The 21,704-nt window shown below is 34.2% G+C and overlaps 1 protein-coding gene across 1 annotated transcript; it reads left to right on the forward strand.

Moving 5' to 3' along the window:
* Positions 1-3,419: 3,419 nt before the first annotated feature.
* LOC143551315 (cyclic nucleotide-gated ion channel 4-like) lies at positions 3,420-12,152 on the forward strand. Its single transcript, XM_077041776.1, has 7 exons — positions 3,420-3,953; positions 8,440-8,655; positions 8,760-9,076; positions 9,484-9,592; positions 9,681-9,917; positions 10,924-11,010; positions 11,518-12,152. The coding sequence occupies exons 1-7, from the start codon at positions 3,474-3,476 to the stop codon at positions 12,031-12,033; spliced, it is 1,962 nt and encodes a 653-aa protein (XP_076897891.1). The 5' UTR covers positions 3,420-3,473; the 3' UTR covers positions 12,034-12,152.
* The last annotated feature ends 9,552 nt before the right edge of the window (positions 12,153-21,704 follow it).

Consider the following 21,704-nt stretch of genomic DNA (forward strand, 5'->3'; position numbering starts at 1 on the left):
CATACACTATTGAAAATAATTCATAGCAAATTACCACAAAAATATTGTCAAATGTCACAAATAATACTCAAATTAACTTATTTCATCCTAAATAGATTTTGTTAATATTGTATCTTTTTTTTTTACAATCTAAAACCGTCGAAAGTTTGGTCTGTCCTCTCGTTAGAGAGCAATATTAGAATGTTTTAAGGCTCCTCATACTCAAGACTTTTTGAGCGTCACCCTTATCGAAGGGTTAGACCAACATATGTCAGCAGTTGAGTACCGGACCATTCTTAAATATCGTTTAATGATCCCCTTATCCCCAATTGATGAGCCATGCCCGGTCTGTTATAAAATTTGTTTACATAATTTTAGTGAACTTGCGATTCATTGCAAAGAACTCCCTGGGTTTAAATATAGGCATGATTTAGTCAGGGACATCCTTTATGATGTGTTAAAAAGGGCAGGAATCTCGGCAAAAAAAGAGGCTCCTGTGAATTTTTTATCGGATCCGCATGAAGGAAGGTCTACTATCCGATTAGCTGACATTCTTGTGTTTGGATGGGGGGGGATGCTTGTGGACCTTGCTAGGGTGTCTCCTCTTGTCAGGCTTAGGGACACAGGGTTTGTTGCTAGGCAGGCCGTGTAAAAGACATGATCAGGAAAAATTGCTAAGTACGAGAAGACGTGTGTTGAGAATCAACACGCCTTCATTTCTTTTGCTTTCGGTACATTTGGGTATCTTGTCCCCGATGCTGTTACGTTTCTGAAAAGAGTTCAGCGGGTCGTGCACAGTAACTCAACGACGCCGAAGAACGATAACTTTGTTTTCAATATGATCGGATTTGCTATTCAAAAAGGGTAACGGCACAGCTTGTTGTCTGATTTCCTGCCTCTTTATTGTAATTGAATCCTTTTATCTTTCGTATTATTGGTAAAATAAAATGACTTTGTTACAAAAAAAATTGTAAAACTAGAGTATTCTTTGTGGTGTATATTTGTGACTATAAAATCTAAACGAAGGTTTAGTTTGTAAGTACAATTACATTCACATAAAAAAAATTAAAACAATTAGTCGATAAAAATTTTCATTTATACGAAAGCCCTGCCTCACGTGGCTAGTAAATACGAGCATATATCTACTGTATACAAGCATAGTTAACGCATTCCTAAAGAATTAGAATATATGATAAAAACTAAGATAAAGGATGCAAAAATATGATCACGTGTGTATTAAGTTACGTATAAGGTACTAACTAAAAATTTAAATTTAAATAGTTATTATTATTACTACTATTAATATATATTACATTTTCAAAGTTTGGTGCCGCTAGGTGCCGATTGTGGCACTCTGATTTTTCTTTTTGTTTTTTTAATTTTGGTAACGTAATGAGCATAACGGATCGAACAAATACGCATAAACTCACAATCTTAACGTCTGGGACCAACAACACTTAGGTTTTATCAACGTCTAGTTTTTATCAACCGACAATACCTTGTTAATAATGATTTTATAATCTGTAAAGCGATATTTGCGATAAGATATGATTAAAATTATGTGTAAAGTACTAAAAAGTCAAATATCTCATATAAATTACCATATTTAATTTAATTCATTTCATATATATAATACTAATGTAATTACATATCTGAAATATTTAATTACTTCGACTTTTTAAAAGATCCAAGTTATAATAATATGTATAAATTATCTCTGATTTTAGCTTTCATATATGATAGGATAAAAAAGAAAAAACCCAACACTTTGCACCATATATATTAATATATATTAAAAGAAGGATTCAATCATACTCATAAGTTTACTATTTAATTTAGTATTCAATATTTTACTATTTTGTTAATTATAATCACTAGCCATTATTCTATAAATAAAAATAATAATTTTTATTTCTTTTATTTTACTTTTTGTTTAAACTAATTAAAATATTTAACAAACTATATTTTTAAACATTAAATTTGGGCAAATATCGGCTTTACATGTTTTATTTGTCGGTTAAACGATTTTCTTAAACTTTACTTTCAAATTTTTTATTGTTCGTCTTTACAATAAACGAAACTTTATTCATGATTTAAAAATATCCCATTGTCGCATGGATTTATATCCGCGTTTCAACGCTTAATACCCCGCCTTTAAAATAATTTTTTTGGCTCACTAATTTATGTATACGAATTTGTGTTGGTACCGCTGATACTAATCGAATTTGTGTTAGTTCGCAGCTGTAACGTGCCGGGTTTTTTGGTTCTACATATGATGTAATTTGTTGTACTTTGGCATTGGCGGGTTTATTTCTTTTGCTTAGTTTCAATGCCGTAATTTGATACAGACTAACCTCGCGTCGACTTGCAACGAGTTTATAGTTTAGCTTTATTTACTTGTGTTTTTTTTGTTTGATTTAACGGTCCCGTCGCGAAGTGCGGGGTCCTAAATTCTAGTTAGTTTAACTTAGGAGAACTGAAATTTCAACAGATTCATCACATTAATGCAAAGCTAACTAAGAATTAAACAATTAAATACCAAAATGATTTCTTTTAAATAACATAAATTTAATTAATATATATGTTTGTATTATTTTTAAATTACATATCTTTATAAACCGATTGCAGTTTATCTTCATTAACACAAACCATTCTTAATTATATACACATTAATTAATATATTTGTATTATTTTTAATTAATATGTTTGCATTATTTTTAATAATGTTCATTTACTATATGTTCATTTAAACCGACCGAATGCCGATTTTGTTTTTTTTTTCTTTGTGGTTTTAGTTAAGGTATCAGTAACGAACATGACAGAAATCGATCGAATTTACGTAGACTCACCCGCTTCAAAGCCCAGGATTGACAACGATGTTTTACCAACGCTCGAGTTTTCTGACCGACGCCACCCTGTTGGTCCACCTCAATTTTTATAATGTTGTTTTATTTTTGGTTTTAGTTCTGGTACGATGGCACACATAATAGAAACCAAACAAAATCGCATCGAGTTACTCCGTCTCAACGCTTGGGACCGACAACGTTTGGTTTTTGCCACCTCCTGGGTTTTACTGACTTGCCCCGACACAATGCGTTGGGCAAAACACTACTTGTTTAATAAATGAAAAATCATATTTTATTGGAATTTTAAAAATTATAAAAATATTATACAAATAATAATACTCGTAAACATATGGTTAAAAGATATATATTATTTTAACCATAGGTATTAATTAAATAATTATTTACAATCTGAGCAATATCTAAGTAACGTCTTCTTTCTTTATACACCATAATTCTATTGTTCGACATATCATCGCTCCTAGTCCTACCCTCCAAAAAATCTTTGCATATATTCCATCTGCTTGTTATCCTGACTCAACTCCATCCTCACCCATCTCCTTCTCTCTCTCTCTCTCTCACCCAGTGAAGGTGAAAACACACACACACACACACACATACATACACATGACATAAACACACACATAAAACATGGATAGCCACCATGACATTGCAGATGCTTACACTGAAACCAGTTCTGAAGATGACCAAGAACAAGAAGTTGAAGAAGGTTCAAAAGAATGCAAAGATGTCCTCCTTAACACGTGCCCACCACGTGGGCGAGCATTCTTGGACCCTAGATCCGCATGGGTTCAAGAATGGAACCGTGTGTTCCTTCTGGTCTGCGCCACTGGTCTCTTCATTGACCCACTTTTCTTCTACACACTCTCCATAAGCGACTCGTGCATGTGCGTGTTCGTAGACGGCTGGTTCGCTGTCACGATTACGGTTCTAAGGTGTGTCACGGACGCCTTGCACGTGTGGAACATGTGGTTGCAGTTAAAGATGAGCTGGTGGTGGCGATCACCGCGTCATGATGGTGGTGTCACACGTAGCGTTGCGGCTCGAATAGTGACCAACGCTAAGAAGAGCATCGGTTTTGATCTCTTTGTTATCCTTCCTATACCCCAGGTTTGATATCTTATTATTGTCCTTGATCTGTTAGTTTATATCATTTTTGAAATTACTTAATTAGTACCACATCACATGTAGGATGTTATTTAGTTGATATATTGAATAATGGAGTAGTACTTGTAAAGTTGTAATTATTGAAAACAAAAATTTGTTGTTATACCATATAGAACTAACTAGTAAACGAATTAGGGTTTGGTGAGAGACAATTACGTTATCAACTAACTTATTATTGTGTCAAAATTTCTTACTTTAGAGTATAGATGTCGTATTTAACCATCGTTTATTGGTTAAGTGGTGCCAAAGAGGTTTCTAGACAGTGAGCTCGACCTATTGCATAGCATAATGCATAGTTGGTGGTCAATTTAAGTTGATATAATTATCACCCTAAGTGTTCTTCTTGATTCATTGCAGTTATATTCTACTTTCTTAGCTCTTGTAGTTGCATCTTTATGACTCTGTGCAGTCGAGTATGTACTCGAGCTGGTTTGGGATATTAATAATCAACACCGCAAAGAGAAACATGGTTTATCAGAATACAAAATTATCCGCTACTTGAATCGAACACAATCGGGGAATATCTATCGAATTCCTAGGGATTGGATATCTCTTGTAAATCGTGTCTGCTTGTTTTCAGATTGAAATATTTCGTTGGTACTCACAAAAGTTCGATCAATCTGATAAGTCACAGAGACTAAGAAAAACATATATGCAGATCTAAGCATACCAGAGATAGACCAAAGACCTTTCTTAATTTGGGAACGAGTCATCACAACATTTATGTTGACGATTGTAATTGTTGACAAATAAACAGTTACATCGGTGGGAAAACCTCAACATCAGTGGTAACTTAGTTACCACTAACAACCTAGTTGTTGACACTTCGTTATAATTCAGGTGAAGTGCATTACCACTGATAGTTCGTTGATAATAACGATTGTTTACCATGATAGACAAAATTGCAATTGATGTACAACCAACGATATTTAGTTACGACGGACGACTAGTTCCAATACGATTTTTATTAGTTATGTAAATCCAAAAAACTTCTGCCTTAGGGGTTGCCCAGAATTCCCACAAAGGGAGCGCATGTTTAACTCCACAACCTAAGTTGTTTCGAAATATGTTCTTATTTTCTTTTCTTTAATCAAAATCAATTAAATAAGTAAATAAAAATGAAGTAGAACAACTCAGATTCCAAATGAACAAATTCAAACTTGAAAATGCATGATCTTTCTGATTCTCGAAGAATGAGGGGCAAATGGATTGATCGAAAAGTAAATCTTGATTTATCAAAATTACTCGATGATGGTTCATTAGCACAGAACTCTTACAAGATGGCCGGGTCTGAGATGGTTTCATATTGGCTGGCCGGTTTGGAGTTGCTAGGATTCCATCATTTGAGAAAATTTCATCTTACATATTTTATAATATAAAAGTATTAGATGGTATACATAATAAACAGTATAAACCAAGAATAAAGATATGATCTATCTACATAATGATTGAAGAAGGTATAATATTACTTGGTAACCAATAACATACCCCATTACGAATGACAGGAGTACTGTACATAATTTTTTTTGGCAGTTATTTGGTTACTGTGTTATGATATATATCTCGTATTTTCTAGAATTCAAATAATATAAAAGGTTATTTTCTGAACAAACGTGGAATCATATATCAACAATCAACAAACATATATCACATAATTAATAAGAATCAGATGAATTTTCATACACAATTTGATAATTAATTAATTAACACGCGACCTAGCTAATTTATTATTTTGCTTACAATTATAATAGTAGAATTTTATACAAAAAACAATATAATTACAGAAAAACGTCTCTCAGCACAAAGGATAGGGTATCAATTTTGTTAGGGTGGTAGGAATACATCTCACTCATCTCATCCATCCTACAACTCGCTCCTCCACATTGGCATGAGATCACACATTCCATCTCATTTCAAAAACATAAGAAATACATTCATCATATTATCCTGTCTGTGAAATAGTTATCATTTTTATTTTATTCAATTAAAAAATTATTATAACAATATATACTAATAATTAATGATGGTAATAAAAATAAAATTAATATTATATTTTTAATATGCAAATACTTAATAATAGTAAACTTTTTTATTTTTATTCAATTAAATGATTATTATAATTAGATTTACTAATAAATGATAATAGTAATAATAACTAAAATCAATATTATAATAACATAATAGTAATACTGATTAACTTAAAGTAAACTATACTATAATATAATAACATAGTAATAATTAATATATATATATATATATATATGTGTGTGTGTGTGCTGTAAAATAACTGAGACGTGTAGTATGGGTTCAACATGTATATTCTAGGGTTTTTTTTACCACAAGCACGGGGTGGTGTTCCCATCGATACTAAATAAAAAGACTTCCAACCCCAAGCTATATCCTTGAGTCACACCAAATATTCTTATCTAACCAATGAAAATCAAAACAATCTTAACATTCAAAATCTTGTAATACAATAGTTCTTTCTGTTAATGGTAAATATTTCATTTTGTTGTATATAAACCGTATATATCAATTTATGTTCTAAAAAGCAAATTTGAGTAGACGTGTGTTGATATGCTTTTTTTCATGTTGGCGCACACCATAAAAAAGTTATTGGTAGAAGAGAATTGAATACATTGGATTCCATGTGAAAGTAGTAAAGTCCAAATTTTAGTTAACATGTGTTGATAAGTGTTTTTATGTTAAGAACTTAAGATAAACCGTTAAATCATTCAAACCCAACATACCCTTTTTAGTAGCGAGTCCATGGCTTTGGTTTGGCAAAATATCAAACCAAAAATGCTGGTTTAACCCATATTGTATGGGCCAAAAAACTGACAGACAGAACCACTAGTTCACATGATCTATGTACAAAGTACAAGGGCAATTTAGTACATTCCCATCGCATATGTATCTACTATCTAGTACTGTACTGAAAATCTGAAATCAACCAACCTGAGTTACCCTTTAAAACATCACACTTGTTTTAATGTTTTTTCCACGCGTACCCCTCTACCAGTTATACCAAGACATATGAGATATATAAATATATGTATACATATACCATAATATATGGTCATCAAAAATGGGTAGCAGATTCGAATATTCCGATGCATATTCCGATGCATATTCCGACACCACCACCGACTACTCCAGCGATGACACGGCGGAAGAGGTGTCCACCGACCGGACTAAAATGAAAAACATTCGGGGTAAAGGTAATAATATTATCGTAGACGGCATTTTACAAGCTTGGGACCCGGTTTACGTGTTGATATGCATCACCGGTTTGTTCATTGACCCGCTCTTCTTTTACGCACTGTCGATAAGCGACTCGTTCATGTGTGTGTTCATCGACGGGTGGTTTGCTGTCACGATCACGGTGGTCCGGTGCATGACGGACGCATTGTACGTGGCTAACCTGTGGCTGCAGTTCAAGTTGAACAGGTGGTCACGTCACCACGTCAGCCTACGACGTGACGACAACAAGTCATGCAACGTGGCAGACCGCCTCTTAACGGTGGCTCGGAGGGCGGTTCTCTTTGATATCTACGTCATCCTTCCTATTCCTCAGGTTTATATCGAATATTATATTATTAATTGCTCAACACAAATTTACTATGGATAAGATTAATATTAATGGTGCATAGGTTTATTATTAATTTTTCATCACAAATTATGAATACCAATTAATTATTGTTACATCCTTACATTCTTCAGATTAATTGTTCAACACAAACTATGAAATTATTATTATTATTATTATTATTATTATTATTATTTTGTGCTAACCTTAATTTCATTTAGCCGAGTATTGTTTTCGACTTGTAAAATTAAGTCGTGTAAAAATTACACTCGATGATTTTGGGGGTCATACCATTCCTATTAATGACCTGCGTGCTAACTCAACTAAGTAGCATTGCAGGCTCATGCACGAAGAACCCAAAATATCAAATACGAATGGTTCAAACATGTGTTAGTTGTCGATACACACCTTCTTGTGTTACATTCTTCAGATTGTTCAACACAAACTATGATTATCATTCTTTTTTAGTTTCTTACTGCATCACATTCTTTAGTTTTAAACTATTATTAGCATATATTATTAATTGTTCACACGTACAAACTAGGAATATCATTAAAATATATTGTAGCATCCTTCACATTCTCTGGTTTATTATCTAGTATTATTATTTTTTGCTCAACATAAACTATTAATAACATTAATTATTGTTACAATATCCTTCACATTCTTCAGATTTATTAGCATATATTATTAATTATTGTTAAGTATTTGGATTTTTGTGAAAAATGTGTTTGTTCCACTTTCTCTTTTACTATATCTTTCTAATTTTCTCACATTTATCTGTTTAAACAATATAGTAAAATTTATATTTATTAAATTTATCATGATTTTTTTGTGCAGATAGTGCTATGGGTGGTAATCCCAGAAATGTTAAAAAAGGGCAAGACAACCGAAATAATGACGGTTGCGTTAGTTATGTTCTTGTTCCAATACCTTCCGAAGATCTATCACTCGATATGTCTTTTGCGACGAATGCAAAATCTCTCCGGCTATATATTTGGCACCGTTTGGTGGGGAATCGCTCTTAACTTGATTGCTTACTTCGTTGCCTCTCATGTAAGCTTTCTCTCCTTAATTATAACGGTTTTGGCTGTCGCAAATAGTGGGTTTGGTTTTCATGTACATTATATTGTTGGTTAAATGATGGTTATTGAGTGTAGGCTGTAGGAGCTTGTTGGTACTTGTTGGGCACACAAAGGGCTGCAAAATGTTTGAAGGAAAAATGCATGGAAGCAAATGGACGTTGTTTGTGGAAGTTTTTGACATGTCAAGAACCTATTTATTATGGCGCACACAAGTCCTTGAAGGATCCCGGGAGGCTCATGTGGGTCGCGGACAAAGATGCGAGAACGACTTGCCTTCAGAATGACGATAATTCTAGCTATGGAGCTTATAAATGGACACTTCAACTAGTTACTAATGATAGCCGTTTGGAAAAGATATTGTTTCCTATCTTTTGGGGACTTATGACTCTTAGGTAACCACCTTTTTTATATACTTTTGGTTTTTTATAAAGAATTCCGTCTAGATCAAAAGATTCGATCAATTTTATATTTAAGATAATGACTTTACAGTAAAGTCGTTATCTAGTTATTTAAGATAATGACTTTAAACAATTTAAAGTAAAGTCGTTTAATATATTAAATAACGACTTTAAAGTCATTATCTCATATGATTGACTTTCATGGATCGAATCAAAGGTTAAGAAATTTTGTGTTTTTGTTGTTATCATGAAATATGACTTAACAAGAAAAAACCGAAACTCTAAAAGCTCATTTGTTATATGCTTTTCAAAGAGCCGTATTTATAAAAGTAAAGTTAAAAAATATTCGTTTTTCGGGTGATTGAATGGAATTTTTGTCGTTTTTATTATATATGATATAGTACATTTGGCAACTTGGAGAGCACAACGGACTGGCTAGAAGTAGTATTTATCATCATCGTCCTCACAACCGGTCTACTTCTAGTTACTATGTTGATTGGAAATATAAAGGTACATACGCGTATCCATATAAATACGATGATTCTGACATAAAAGGTCAAAATTTGAGTAAATTAAACTTGGGTTTGGATGTATATAGGTATTTTTGCATGCAACAACATCAAAGAAACAAGCTATGCAACTAAAAATGAGGAATATAGAGTGGTGGATGAGGAGGAGGCACCTCCCTCAAGAGTTCAAACAAAGAGTAAGAAACTATGAGCGACAAAGATGGGCAGCAATGCGCGGTGTCGATGAGTGTGAGATGATACGCAATCTCCCCGAGGGCCTTCGGAGAGACATTAAGTATCACCTATGTTTGGAATTGGTCAGGCAGGTATATAACGTTTTAACTTGTGTGTGTTAATCAACATATTGCTAATAGTTAGTGGTGGACTCAAAAAAAAAATTCAAACAGATCGAAAGAGGGTTAGTGTTAAAATATTACAGGGGTCAATCGAGATTTTAACATATATATATATATATATATATATATATATATATATATATATATACCTTTAAAAAATATTTCTCAAGGGTCGGCTGACACCTACACCAAAGGTGCAAGTCAGCCACTGCTAATAGTTTATTGAGTAATAGAATCAACTAGTATTTTTCCTGGCGCGTTGCGCTAGGCAGGTTGGTAAAACCTAGGCGGTGGTAGACTCAAACGTTGATATGGTAAGTCGACGCAAATTCGGTCGGTTTCGGTTACATGTGTTATTGTATCGAAATTAAGACAAAAATAAACAAAAAAAATTATAAAAACTGGGGTGGACCAATGGCGTGGTGTCGGTCGATAAAACTCGATCGTTGCTAAAATCCGACAGTTATCGATCCCAGACCTTGAGACGGTTGAGTCTACGTGAATTAAATTGGTTTTCGTCATGTTCATTACGGTACCGAAACTAAAAAACAAAAATCAGCATTCGTTCGGTTTTCGTTGCGGTACTGGAACTGAAACAAAACACGGTGAGTCTACGCGAATTCGGTCGGTTTCCATCGCGTTCGACACGATACAGTAACTAAAACAAAATAATGAAAAAAAAGAACAAAAACAAAATTCACATCCGGTAGGTTTTCATTATGTTCATTACGGGCCGAAACTTTAAAAACAAGAAACACAACACTACTAATAGGGTGCCGCAAAGTGGCCCAATAGGGGCTTTGCGGCACAAAACTTGTAAATTATTATATATAATAATAATAATTTGGACGTGAATTACAAAAATGCAAACTAGTTTGGTTGAAAATATAGATGAGACAAGTCTTGAAGGGGTTAGGTGGAATTTGTGGTCTTCGTTTATTACCTTGAAATCTTACCTGGTAAATGTTTTACTCAGGTACCTTTATTTCAACATATGGACAATTTGGTCCTCGAGAATATATGTGATCGTGTGAAGTCCCTCATTTTTACTAAGGGAGAAACTGTAAGTCCACATAAGCCCAAACCTTTATAATTCACAATGCTGACTGATGAGATCCCTAACACAAACTACATTGTAAAAAATATCTGAAAATCATCAACATAACCATTTTGAATAAGATAATTAACAAAATAAACATGACCTTTAACTTTTACTTTCTGAGCAATCAAGGCGTGACATGTGTCATTTTGGCACACTAGATTGGGTCACTTTAACACAGTAGATTTGATTTTCAATAGGAGCCATTTCTTGATTTTAAAGAAAGCTTAATGATATTTGAGTAAATAAAAAAAGCCAAACCATTTTGTCAAAGTCAATCGTCAATTACAATTTCCTCTAAATTATGCTTTAAGAGCATTATATATCATGTATCAAAAAGTTGTATTTTGGAGAAATATTACAACATGTCAGCCCCATTTAACATATTTACAATCTGATTATAAAAACCATTGAACATGTTATAAATATCAACTAAAAGATGACTGCTTTTGTGTTGTGTAATCGGTGTAGATAGCAAGAGAAGGAGACCCGGTACAAAGAATGCTTTTCATAGTAAGAGGCCATCTCCAAAGCAGCCAAGTACTCCGAGACGGAGTAAACAGTTGCTGCATGTTAGGCCCGGGAAACTTCAGTGGCGACGAGCTCTTATCATGGTGCCTTCGGAAACCCTTCATCGAAAGAGTACCACCATCATCATCAACACTCGTGACCCTAGAGACAACTGAGGCTTTTGGGCTAGAAGCCGATGACGTTAAATACGTGACACAACATTTTAGATACACATTTGTGAACGAAAAAGTTAAGAGAAGTGCACGATATTATTCTCCAGGGTGGCGGACTTGGGCTGCGGTTGCGATCCAATTGGCTTGGAGGCGGTACAGGCATCGACTCACTTTGACATCATTGTCATTCATCAGACCAAGAAGACCGTTATCTAGGTGCTCTTCGCTTGGGGAAGATCGGCTAAGACTCTATGCGGCTTTGTTGACTTCACCCAAGCCGAATCATGATGACTTTGACTTTTGAGATCGTATATTCATGGGATGCTTGTAGTCGTGTGTGAAATAAATAAAAGGAACTATATTTACATATGAAATATGTTCATTTGTTTAAAACTCTAGCAATTATTTCATGAACTAAATTTAGAAGTACATTTGATTTAACAGTTGTGCAATAGTTTAGGATTTCCGATTTTGTTATCTGGTTGACTGGTTTTGACAGAATTTCTCGACCTCACTTGTTGAACAGGCTAAGACGGTTTGGTTTAGGTCGGATTTTTTAGCACATACAGTACCAATATTAGGCTTAACAAAGAGACTTGAACGCTTTACCTATGGTGGATTGAGGGATTTACGGAAAAAAAGCTCGATACACCAAAACCGGTTAAATTAATAATTTATACGGTTTGGTTTAGGTCGGATTTTTTAGCACATACCGTACGAATATTAGGCTTAACAAAGAGACTTGAACGCTTTACCTATGGTGGATTGAGGGATTTACGGAAAAAAAGCTCGATACACCAAAATCGGTTAAATTAATAATTTATACGGTTTGGTTTAGGTCGGATTTTTTAGCACATACCGTACCAATATTAGGCTTAACAAAGAGACTTGAACGCTTTACCTATGGTGGATTGAGGGATTTACGGAAAAAAAGCTCGATACACCAAAATCGGTTAAATTAATAATTTATACGGTTTGGTTTAGGTCGGATTTTTTAGCACATACCGTACCAATATTAGGCTTAACAAAGAGACTTGAACGCTTTACCTATGGTGGATTGAGGGATTTACGGAAAAAAAGCTCGATACACCAAAATCGGTTAAATTAATAATTTATACGTGTTTAAATACAATTTTAGTTTCTTATTAAAATATATAAACTTTAACGAATATGTTTTTACTACTTTAATATCTCGTCCGGTTCAATTACTAGGCCAATTCCAAACCTTAAATCAAACAGTAAAACTTAGTTTTTGTAAACTAAACCGTTAAACACCTAGCCCGGCATTGGTTCGTCCGTTAAGGCCGGTTTCAATGGCTTTTAAGCATTCTAATAACATGTAATTATGTGTTGAATTAATCTTGGTTTTGGATTCTGATGAAGGTCCATAAGATAAGATCAAGGTTGATTCCACTGTGCCACATCTTCATCTGTCAACGCCTCAACACAGCGGCCACCAATGAGCAAAACTTCACCACTCATCTTAATTCGAATTTCATCAGAAAGAATCACATGGGGCTAAATGTTGGACAAATGAAGATCGATGTATGCATGTATGTCTATGCATGGAAATGCGTATGAATGGATGGGCCCATGTGTCAGACTTATCCTTTAGAAACAACAACCAATCGAGGTCTCATAAACACCCTTAGGGGGTGTTTGGTACAGAGAATGGAATTGTAGAGAAATGGAATAGAGAAATGGAATTGCAGAGAAAGGGAATTGGTCTGGAGAATGAGAATTGACTGTTCTGTTTGGTAGTACAGAGATTTCAGTAGAGAAATATAGCTGAGAATCATTTCTCATGTTTGGTACATAGAAAATAAACAGAGAATTATATCAACTTTATCATTAGCACAAGTATTTTTTTCATAACAAATATTTATTAAAAAATAAAAAACATATAAAAAGATGCATAAATTCCAACCAAAATATGCATTGATCAAACCAATTCACATACAAAACATAGTTTTTAAGCAAAAAACATCAACCATAGTTAAAACCAATTCACATACAAAACATACTTCAACCATACACAACTATCCCATTGAACCATCGGTATACAACTCGACCATCTCAATTTTCTCTTCTATTGTCAACGCAAGAAAAGAACGTCCTAGATCAACATCTTTACCAATCAAATGAGCTGCTTTGAACCGTTTTTTCGTAGTGATACCTGGTAAAGCTTTCAACTCATCACTAACCTTTTCATAGATTTCACGAGCCTCCACACCTTCTTTGCTAAGTTGTTCACCCACCATCTCCCCAAATCGAAGCAAAACTTCCTTGATATCTTTGCAAGACTCTCGATATATCTCATCTGCATCCGTGCTTCTACCTCTTTTGCGCTTGCTTGTTACACTTCCTGTTTGTCCTTCAGATCTATCAACATTTGGAACGGCTTCATCAACAAAATCAAAGTCTTCAATATCAACAGGTGAGCTTTTTTGCTCTCTTGAACAACATCTTCTTCTCCAAGGTCAACTACTTTACTACCAGTAGCTCTATCATTACCGAATATGGTACACAATTTGTCATAGAAAGGAAATGACTTGTCACGAAAATTCACAGCACCTTTGTGAGACTACAAGACAATTACAAATAAATTAGACTAAAATTTTAAAATCTAAAAAACATATTTTTTAGAATATACCTTCACGTATTCATTCCAAACACTATCATCGGCAATAATACAACTTTTTTGTTCATCCCAACCAAACCCACTTGTATGCACCATATCATATACAATGCTAAAGTGTGTCTTCCATGTCTTCATCCTAGACTTTATATGTGGTTCTGCTTTGAGGCCAGAGTTAGGAAGACTTACATCTAGCAATTGTTGAACACCATTTAAATAACCTGGTTTGAATCCATTGTCAGCACCAGCATACTTTCCGGATGCATGTATCTCCATTAATGCATCAATTAGCTTTGCATCTTCATCATTTGTCCAGGTATGCTTGCTCCGAGTAACTCCTCTCACTATATTTGAATCTGCCATGTCTACGTACAAATGCATAATTATACAATTAAAAATCATAATTCATGTAACTACAAATACAAATATAACAAGAAACATTAATAAGAAACAAATAAAGTGCATAAATAAACATTAATAAGAAACATCCTTGGTTCTACAAATAAAAAGTACATAATTGTCAAACATAATTAAGAAACATTGTTGGCACGCTGCGCACGCATCGCATTCCAACTATTAAACATTTCATTAGCAAGAAGGTCTCTACGATCGGTCCATTCTTGTGAGGGCTCGATCATAGAAATAACATTGTCATGGTCATTTGCAGGTTGTGTGTGATTTACTTGGATTTCGTTATCAAGAGGGTCTTCACTCATTGTTGTTCGTATGAAATTGTGCAATAAACAACAAGCAATGATGATACGTGGCATGGACTCTATGGGATGATATGAGTTATCACGCAAAATAGCCCATCTATCTTTAATCATTCCGAAACATCTTTCTATAACATTCCTGGCCGATGAATGCTCATATTAAAGAACTCCTTAGCATTCGTAGGAGGACGAGACCAATCGTTAAGATGATAACGTTGACCTCGATATGGAGTTAAAAATCCTTCACCATTTGTATAACCGGCATCACAAAGGTAGTATGTTCCTACAATTAACCATAAACTCTATGTTAATTATCATACTTAAATCTATGTATATTATTTGAAAATTGCCTATCACATACCTGGAGTTATTTTAAGACCATTGGGTCTACTGATTGCATCACGCAAAACTCTACTATCAGCTGCAGAACCCTCCCATCCCGCTAAGACATACGTAAATAAAAGGTCTCTCGTACATACTCCGAGTACGTTAGTACAAATCTGCCCTTTTCTTGTCCTATATGGTTTTCTATCAATAGCAGGGACTTTAACTTTAATGTATGTTCCATCTAATGCTCCTAAGCAACCCTGAGTTAAAAGAAATCATTACTTACTAATGTATGTTAGCAAAAAATATCTTTAATAAAACATGTGTTTGACTAACCTTAAACCATTTCCATCTTTCATCAGTTTCATTATCTGGCACTGGCACGGGTGACTTGTAGAGTTCTTTGTGTAATCGACATATAGCATTTAAGACTAACTTGAAATACCGACTTACAGTTTCCCCGGACCGATGAAATCTGTTGACTAGTATCCTATTCTTTGCATTATGAGCAAGGTATGTAAAAACATAGCAACTTGCTCATCGACTAGCATGTTTTTACTATTCTTTAGTCCCCCTCTAGTTTCTAGCATATCACAAAGTGTTGTAAATGCATGTATATTCATTCTTATGTTAACAACACTCGTAACATCACTTTCATAAACCATCCTCACCATGTTTTCACGCCTATTATGGTAACTCATTAAATATTTTTTTACGTAAAGTCATTGACTCAATCGACCGACGCAAATGATAAGTACACAACATCCACCAACGAATCGTAACATAAGTGACATAAAATGGACCTATGGCAACTATTCTTTGTTTGGAAGGTGATCTTGCCATCTACACATAAAAATATAAGAAAATTCAAGAAAAACAAACTAGACCTCATATATATAACAAATCAAAAGAGTTCATAGTTCCTATTATACACTAAACTAGACCTCACGAGAGATTGCAGGTAAATTAATGCAAAAACGAAGCCAAAGTGCACACCAAAATGCAGCAAATTAAAGTGCAAAATTGAGCTAAAGTGAAAGAAAAGAAACTACACAGAACTCAAAATTGAGCTAAAGCTAAAGTGCAAAATTCGAGTATGACTGCCACAAAGCGAACCATTATTAAAATTAGGGAAAGAAATATTATGGTAAAAGTTTTACAACACAAGCAACTAAAATAAGCACGCAAAATTAAGCAGTTGATTCTATGCAGCAAATCATTTGCATTAAGAAAACTTGTGTAAACAAAACTTTACAAGCAGAAGCAAATACATGAAGTTAAACCATTTCTTATGAACACGAAAAATATGCAAGCAAAATATACACAAAATGAATATCATATTAAAACTGTTGCTTTCACTTGCTGATTAAAATCAGTCTTTTTACTGCATTCCTTTCTGTTTCATAAAAATTTACACCAAAACATCAAATAACTAATCTTTATTTAATTATCATAGACCAAAAAAAAGCATCTAAAATCTATTGAAATGCATTAATCTGCAGATATATTTCCTGAACACATCGTCATAATCAAAACCTAACCTAAATAAAGCCAAATAATTACTCTAAAACATATTTCAAAATTCAGCTGTCCAGATATTCAATCACAATCAAATCATGAATTCAAACAAATCTAATCTATCGACACATCAATTGCATATTACACCGATTCAAATCCTTATTTTGTAGAAAAACGATAGATTAAAAGGATTCGAAGTTTATTATGCAAATAAAGGTGGATACAATGAGCTAAGAGCAGATTCAGAAGAGATGTAGATGAATAATACCTGTTGCTGTAAGATTAAAGAAACGCAAGCGAGAGCAGGTCGGCTACGGCTGCTGAAAGAGATTATAAAGGTTGTGGAGTCCTAAACCCTAGGGTTCAGAAATTGAACCCGACAACAGTAGGCAAATAGGGGCGGTGCTCTGAAGGAGGAAGCTGGTGATAGAAGTGAAAAGGAAGAGAATGGAAGTGAGAAATGAAACCCTAGAGAAATGATTTCTCCGCTTTTTTTAGAGAAAAGAAATCAGGGAAATGGAAATGGTTTATTTCCATTTCTCACCTCTTTCTTTCGTAAACAAACAAAAGAATTGTTTCCATTTCCATTTCTCACCCCCCAATTCTCTGTACCAAACACCCCCTTATATATGTTTTAAGGTAAGCCCAATTGGCGCATACCCTTTTTTGTATTATATTATTGTTTGTTTTTTTATCTTCGCAACATATGGAGATAATCTTTTCCAATTTTTTATTTGGGAATTAAAAAACACCCTTATATGTTTTATTTTGTTATAATCATTATATTCTTCAAATTCACGCCCTGCTTGCGGTGCGCACATATAATGTATATATGTGTGAACCCTTGGGTGGGCAAAAGTAAAATTGCACTAATTTTGACGTTATTTTACTAATCACGTGAAAATAACGTTAAAAGTGGCGGAAGGTTAATCAGGCATCATGTGGTGGCGTTGATAGCCGAAAGACAAGGGCACATGCACCAATCAGCCGGTGTCCCGATGATTGAGTGTTATGTGTCTTATGTCCAAGGCTTGATTCAAAACTACTATCGAGCCGGGGGTCTCACCGGAAGAAGCCTCTCTATCCCTATGGGATAGAGGTAAGGCTGTTTACATCTTACCCTCCTCAGACCCTACCATAGCATTGTTATTGGTGGGATATACTGAGTACGATGATATTATATTCTTCAAATTGATGCTGATAGAAAATGGGCCAAATTTTTGTAAGGTTTTTATAGTAGTATCTATTGATAAAAAAAAATATATATCATGTAACTAGTTATCACCATATACATGAAACTACTAATTTTTGTAATGTATCATCTTTTTGTCGCGTATTATTAATAAAATTAATAAAATGTTTGTTTTGTTAATAAAGTTGAATTGACACACAAAACTGGCTTGTAGATTCCCGTAATTTTCATAATTTTTGTTGCTATTTACTTTAGACAGATTTAGAACTAGTTTCATAACTCATATAAACATTCATAGACCAAGAGATCAATATAAGTCGGTGTATTTTATGTACGACTGTGATCCAAGCATTGGTCTATAAATGTTTCAAGGAAATGAGAATCATCAGGCATTGCATAACATATATTTATGTTTTAAGTTAAGTTTGTTATAAACATGGCTATGACTTTATTTGAGTTTTTAAATGGGCGATGTGAACATTTTGTTGTTGAATGTTTTTGAAGGCCAAACATTCTTATCGTAGGTTAATAGCATTTATGTGTGTGTTTTTCTTTCTTTTTCTTTTCTTTTCTTTTTTTCTTTTTGGAAAAGCAAACTTGAAATAACACCTCTTCGAGTTAGAAAAGCTTAACTTGAAGGACAAAAAGAATTAAATATAGAGCAGAGGGTTTCTAAATCGCTCTACCCAGTTCAAATTAAACTTACAATTGCGAGACGAAAACTATAAAAAAGAAACCAAAACAATCGAATAAAAAATATGATCTTTACAAGAGTCAAAAATATCCTCACTTTGAGCTTTCCAAATAAACCACCAAGCAGTAAAGACAAACGTCTAGACCACATCTTTTTTTTCTTTTCCAACCAAGTAGGTTCATTGCATTTACAGGGTGTTCTAAATGCATTATATCGTTGGCATCATAAAATGTTGTATGTGTACAAATCGTGTTAGATGCTAGTTTACAATGAGTTGGTAGGCAATTTTAATGGTTAACTTAGCAACAAACAATTTATCAAACAAATAAATAGCATTTCTTGATTATGTTCGAGCTTTTTACGTTTCTTATATCACATTCGATCCATCTTCGAGTTTAACATTATGGGGTGTTAGTATGCAGTAATTGAAGGCTGTATGAAATCGACTATTGTGAGGGATGGAAAAACATAGTGTTAAGTTGGCCAATAGAATGGAATCAATCATTACATAAAAATTCGCATTTTCTTAAAACACATCAAAACCATTTATCCTCCATCAATTGCTTTTATATTTCCATTCCATTCCCCTTTTTCCATATTTTATTGGCACCACTAACACCACTATAGCGTGCCATTGCCGCCACCGTCACCACCACCACCACTTGACAACCGTTGCCGCCGCCCGCCACCGCCATTGCCGTTTTTTTGTTTTGGTAATTTTTATTTTGAGCATGAGTGTTCTGTTATTTGTATTTTATTTTTTCGTCTTTTGATAGCTATCTATCAAACAACACAACATAACCACTCATTTTTTTTCCACAAGTTAACAAAAGGACAACGGAATGGTAATGATTCATTTACATTCCTTTGTCAACTCTATCTTCTCATCAATTTCATTGCTTAATACCAAACAGAGTCGTGGAGGTTTAGCAATGAATGTAGAGTGAACTTCACTTTAGAGGAAAGTACTTTTAGGTACATTATTCAATAACATTTAACAAATGTTTTCCTGAGGATAAAATAAACTATCACAATAATCATATTGCATCATGTCATCGATGCCATCTCATGCCACAAAAGAATAAAATAAAAGGAGAACTAACACGGCTAAAAGACTAATTTTTATGAAAAAAAAAATACCGTTTTTCAAAAATTTGTAAATAAACATATTTGAAAGATATATAATATATGGTAATTAGAAAAGCTAATATAGAAATCAAATTCTCAAAAAGAGTGACTCTAGCCTCAGGGGTCATATACTGAGGCCATGTAGGGCACCGTTGGTTGCCTATAGCAAGCTTATTGGCATCGAACACTGGTTTCTTCATGCCATGGATATATTAGGAGAGTGACTCCAACACCATACCACTAATATGCGAAAGATGCAAGCATTTTCGTTGCTCGAGTTTCCTTAACCATTAAGACACTTAGAATGGTTTTCAACAGTAGCTGGTAAACCCAAATGGTTTAACACAAACTAGCATATGCAATCTTCAACCATTTGGCACTAGCCATACTCTCATCGCCAAAAAATGCATGTCATCATACATCACAACGCATTGGTTGCATCACCCTGAAATAAAAGCTTCACTTTGGCCTCTCAGCAAAAAGCTTAAAAGGATCGATTGTTTTTTTCTTAAAGTAGTATGTTTATTAAGAAAAAAGTGGTTTCTAGGTTTCTGACATTGGACCAAAATGGATTTTAGGTATTCAGCCATCTGAGGTAGTTGAATTGGATTATCTCTCCTAGTGACGTTCCATGTTATCAACGGCGTGCACATCTGTGGTGTTGGCTCGGCCATATCAGAAGGTGGGATCCAAGTTTATACTTGTAATAACATGTCACAAACCTAAATCTCTTCCCTCATAATCCATCCATGGGTACAAGGTCCATTATCTTTTCCAATGATCCATTGCTTCCACTTCATGTTTCCCTCTATATCGGGTTCTGTGGATACTCCCTACCCACATAATAAACTACTGGCTTCCACTAACAACGGAGAACTTACGACTTCGACACAATCTTCAAACTTGTGGTTTGACAAGCCAACTTAAACACGACCGACTGTGTTTCTGTTGGATTCTAGAAACCAGATTGAACATAGCCCATAATCTATGTGGTTGCATGTCACTTTGCTACTCGTACTGCCATCTGTGAGCAAATTCACCTGGTGTTTCATTGAGCTGAAGTCACCTTACCTTCACTACTAGTCTCATACATCACCAACTTGATCTTCTCACCTAGCACATTTGCTTAGCATTCTGACTAAAACTTGGCAACTACTCAAAATCCTTGTTCGACATCTTTGGTTGCTTGAGGGCCAATTTTATTAATATGAGTCATTGGTTTCGTCATGCTATAAACTCATCACAGATTGGCTCCAACTTGGGACAAATGATGTACGAAAAATGCAACAAATTATATTGCACAACTTTTCTTAATCTTGATGGTATGCATGCATGAGTAGCAGGTAAATACTAGCGATTCAGTACAATTTAGTATATCCAAACTCAGACATGATATGCACCTATTCATGCTTAAAACACATTTGTGTACCTCTTGGTTAATTCAAATACTTATATCGGTTTAGTATAAAATAACTATATACATTACCTTAAAGTTAGTTAAATAATTTTATAGCATTATGTAGTGTTTGGTATACATGAGTTACATGCAGAATGAAATGGAATGGAATAATGTAGAATGAAAAAATGATGGTTGGCTGGTCAATATAGATGAATTAACCATTCCACGAAGAATCCCATTCCTTCTAACTTATTTTTTTTCTCCCCATTCAATTCGCTTCTTCATCACAACTATTGACCACTATCACCAACACCACCACCACTACCACCGACCACCACCCCCACCAGCACACCAACATAACCATCT

Source organism: Bidens hawaiensis, unplaced genomic scaffold, assembly GCF_021521415.1.
Source record: "Bidens hawaiensis isolate Kalapana, Puna unplaced genomic scaffold, B.hawaiensis_p1.1 tig00016363_1, whole genome shotgun sequence".
Classification (NCBI taxonomy): Eukaryota; Viridiplantae; Streptophyta; class Magnoliopsida; order Asterales; family Asteraceae; genus Bidens; species Bidens hawaiensis.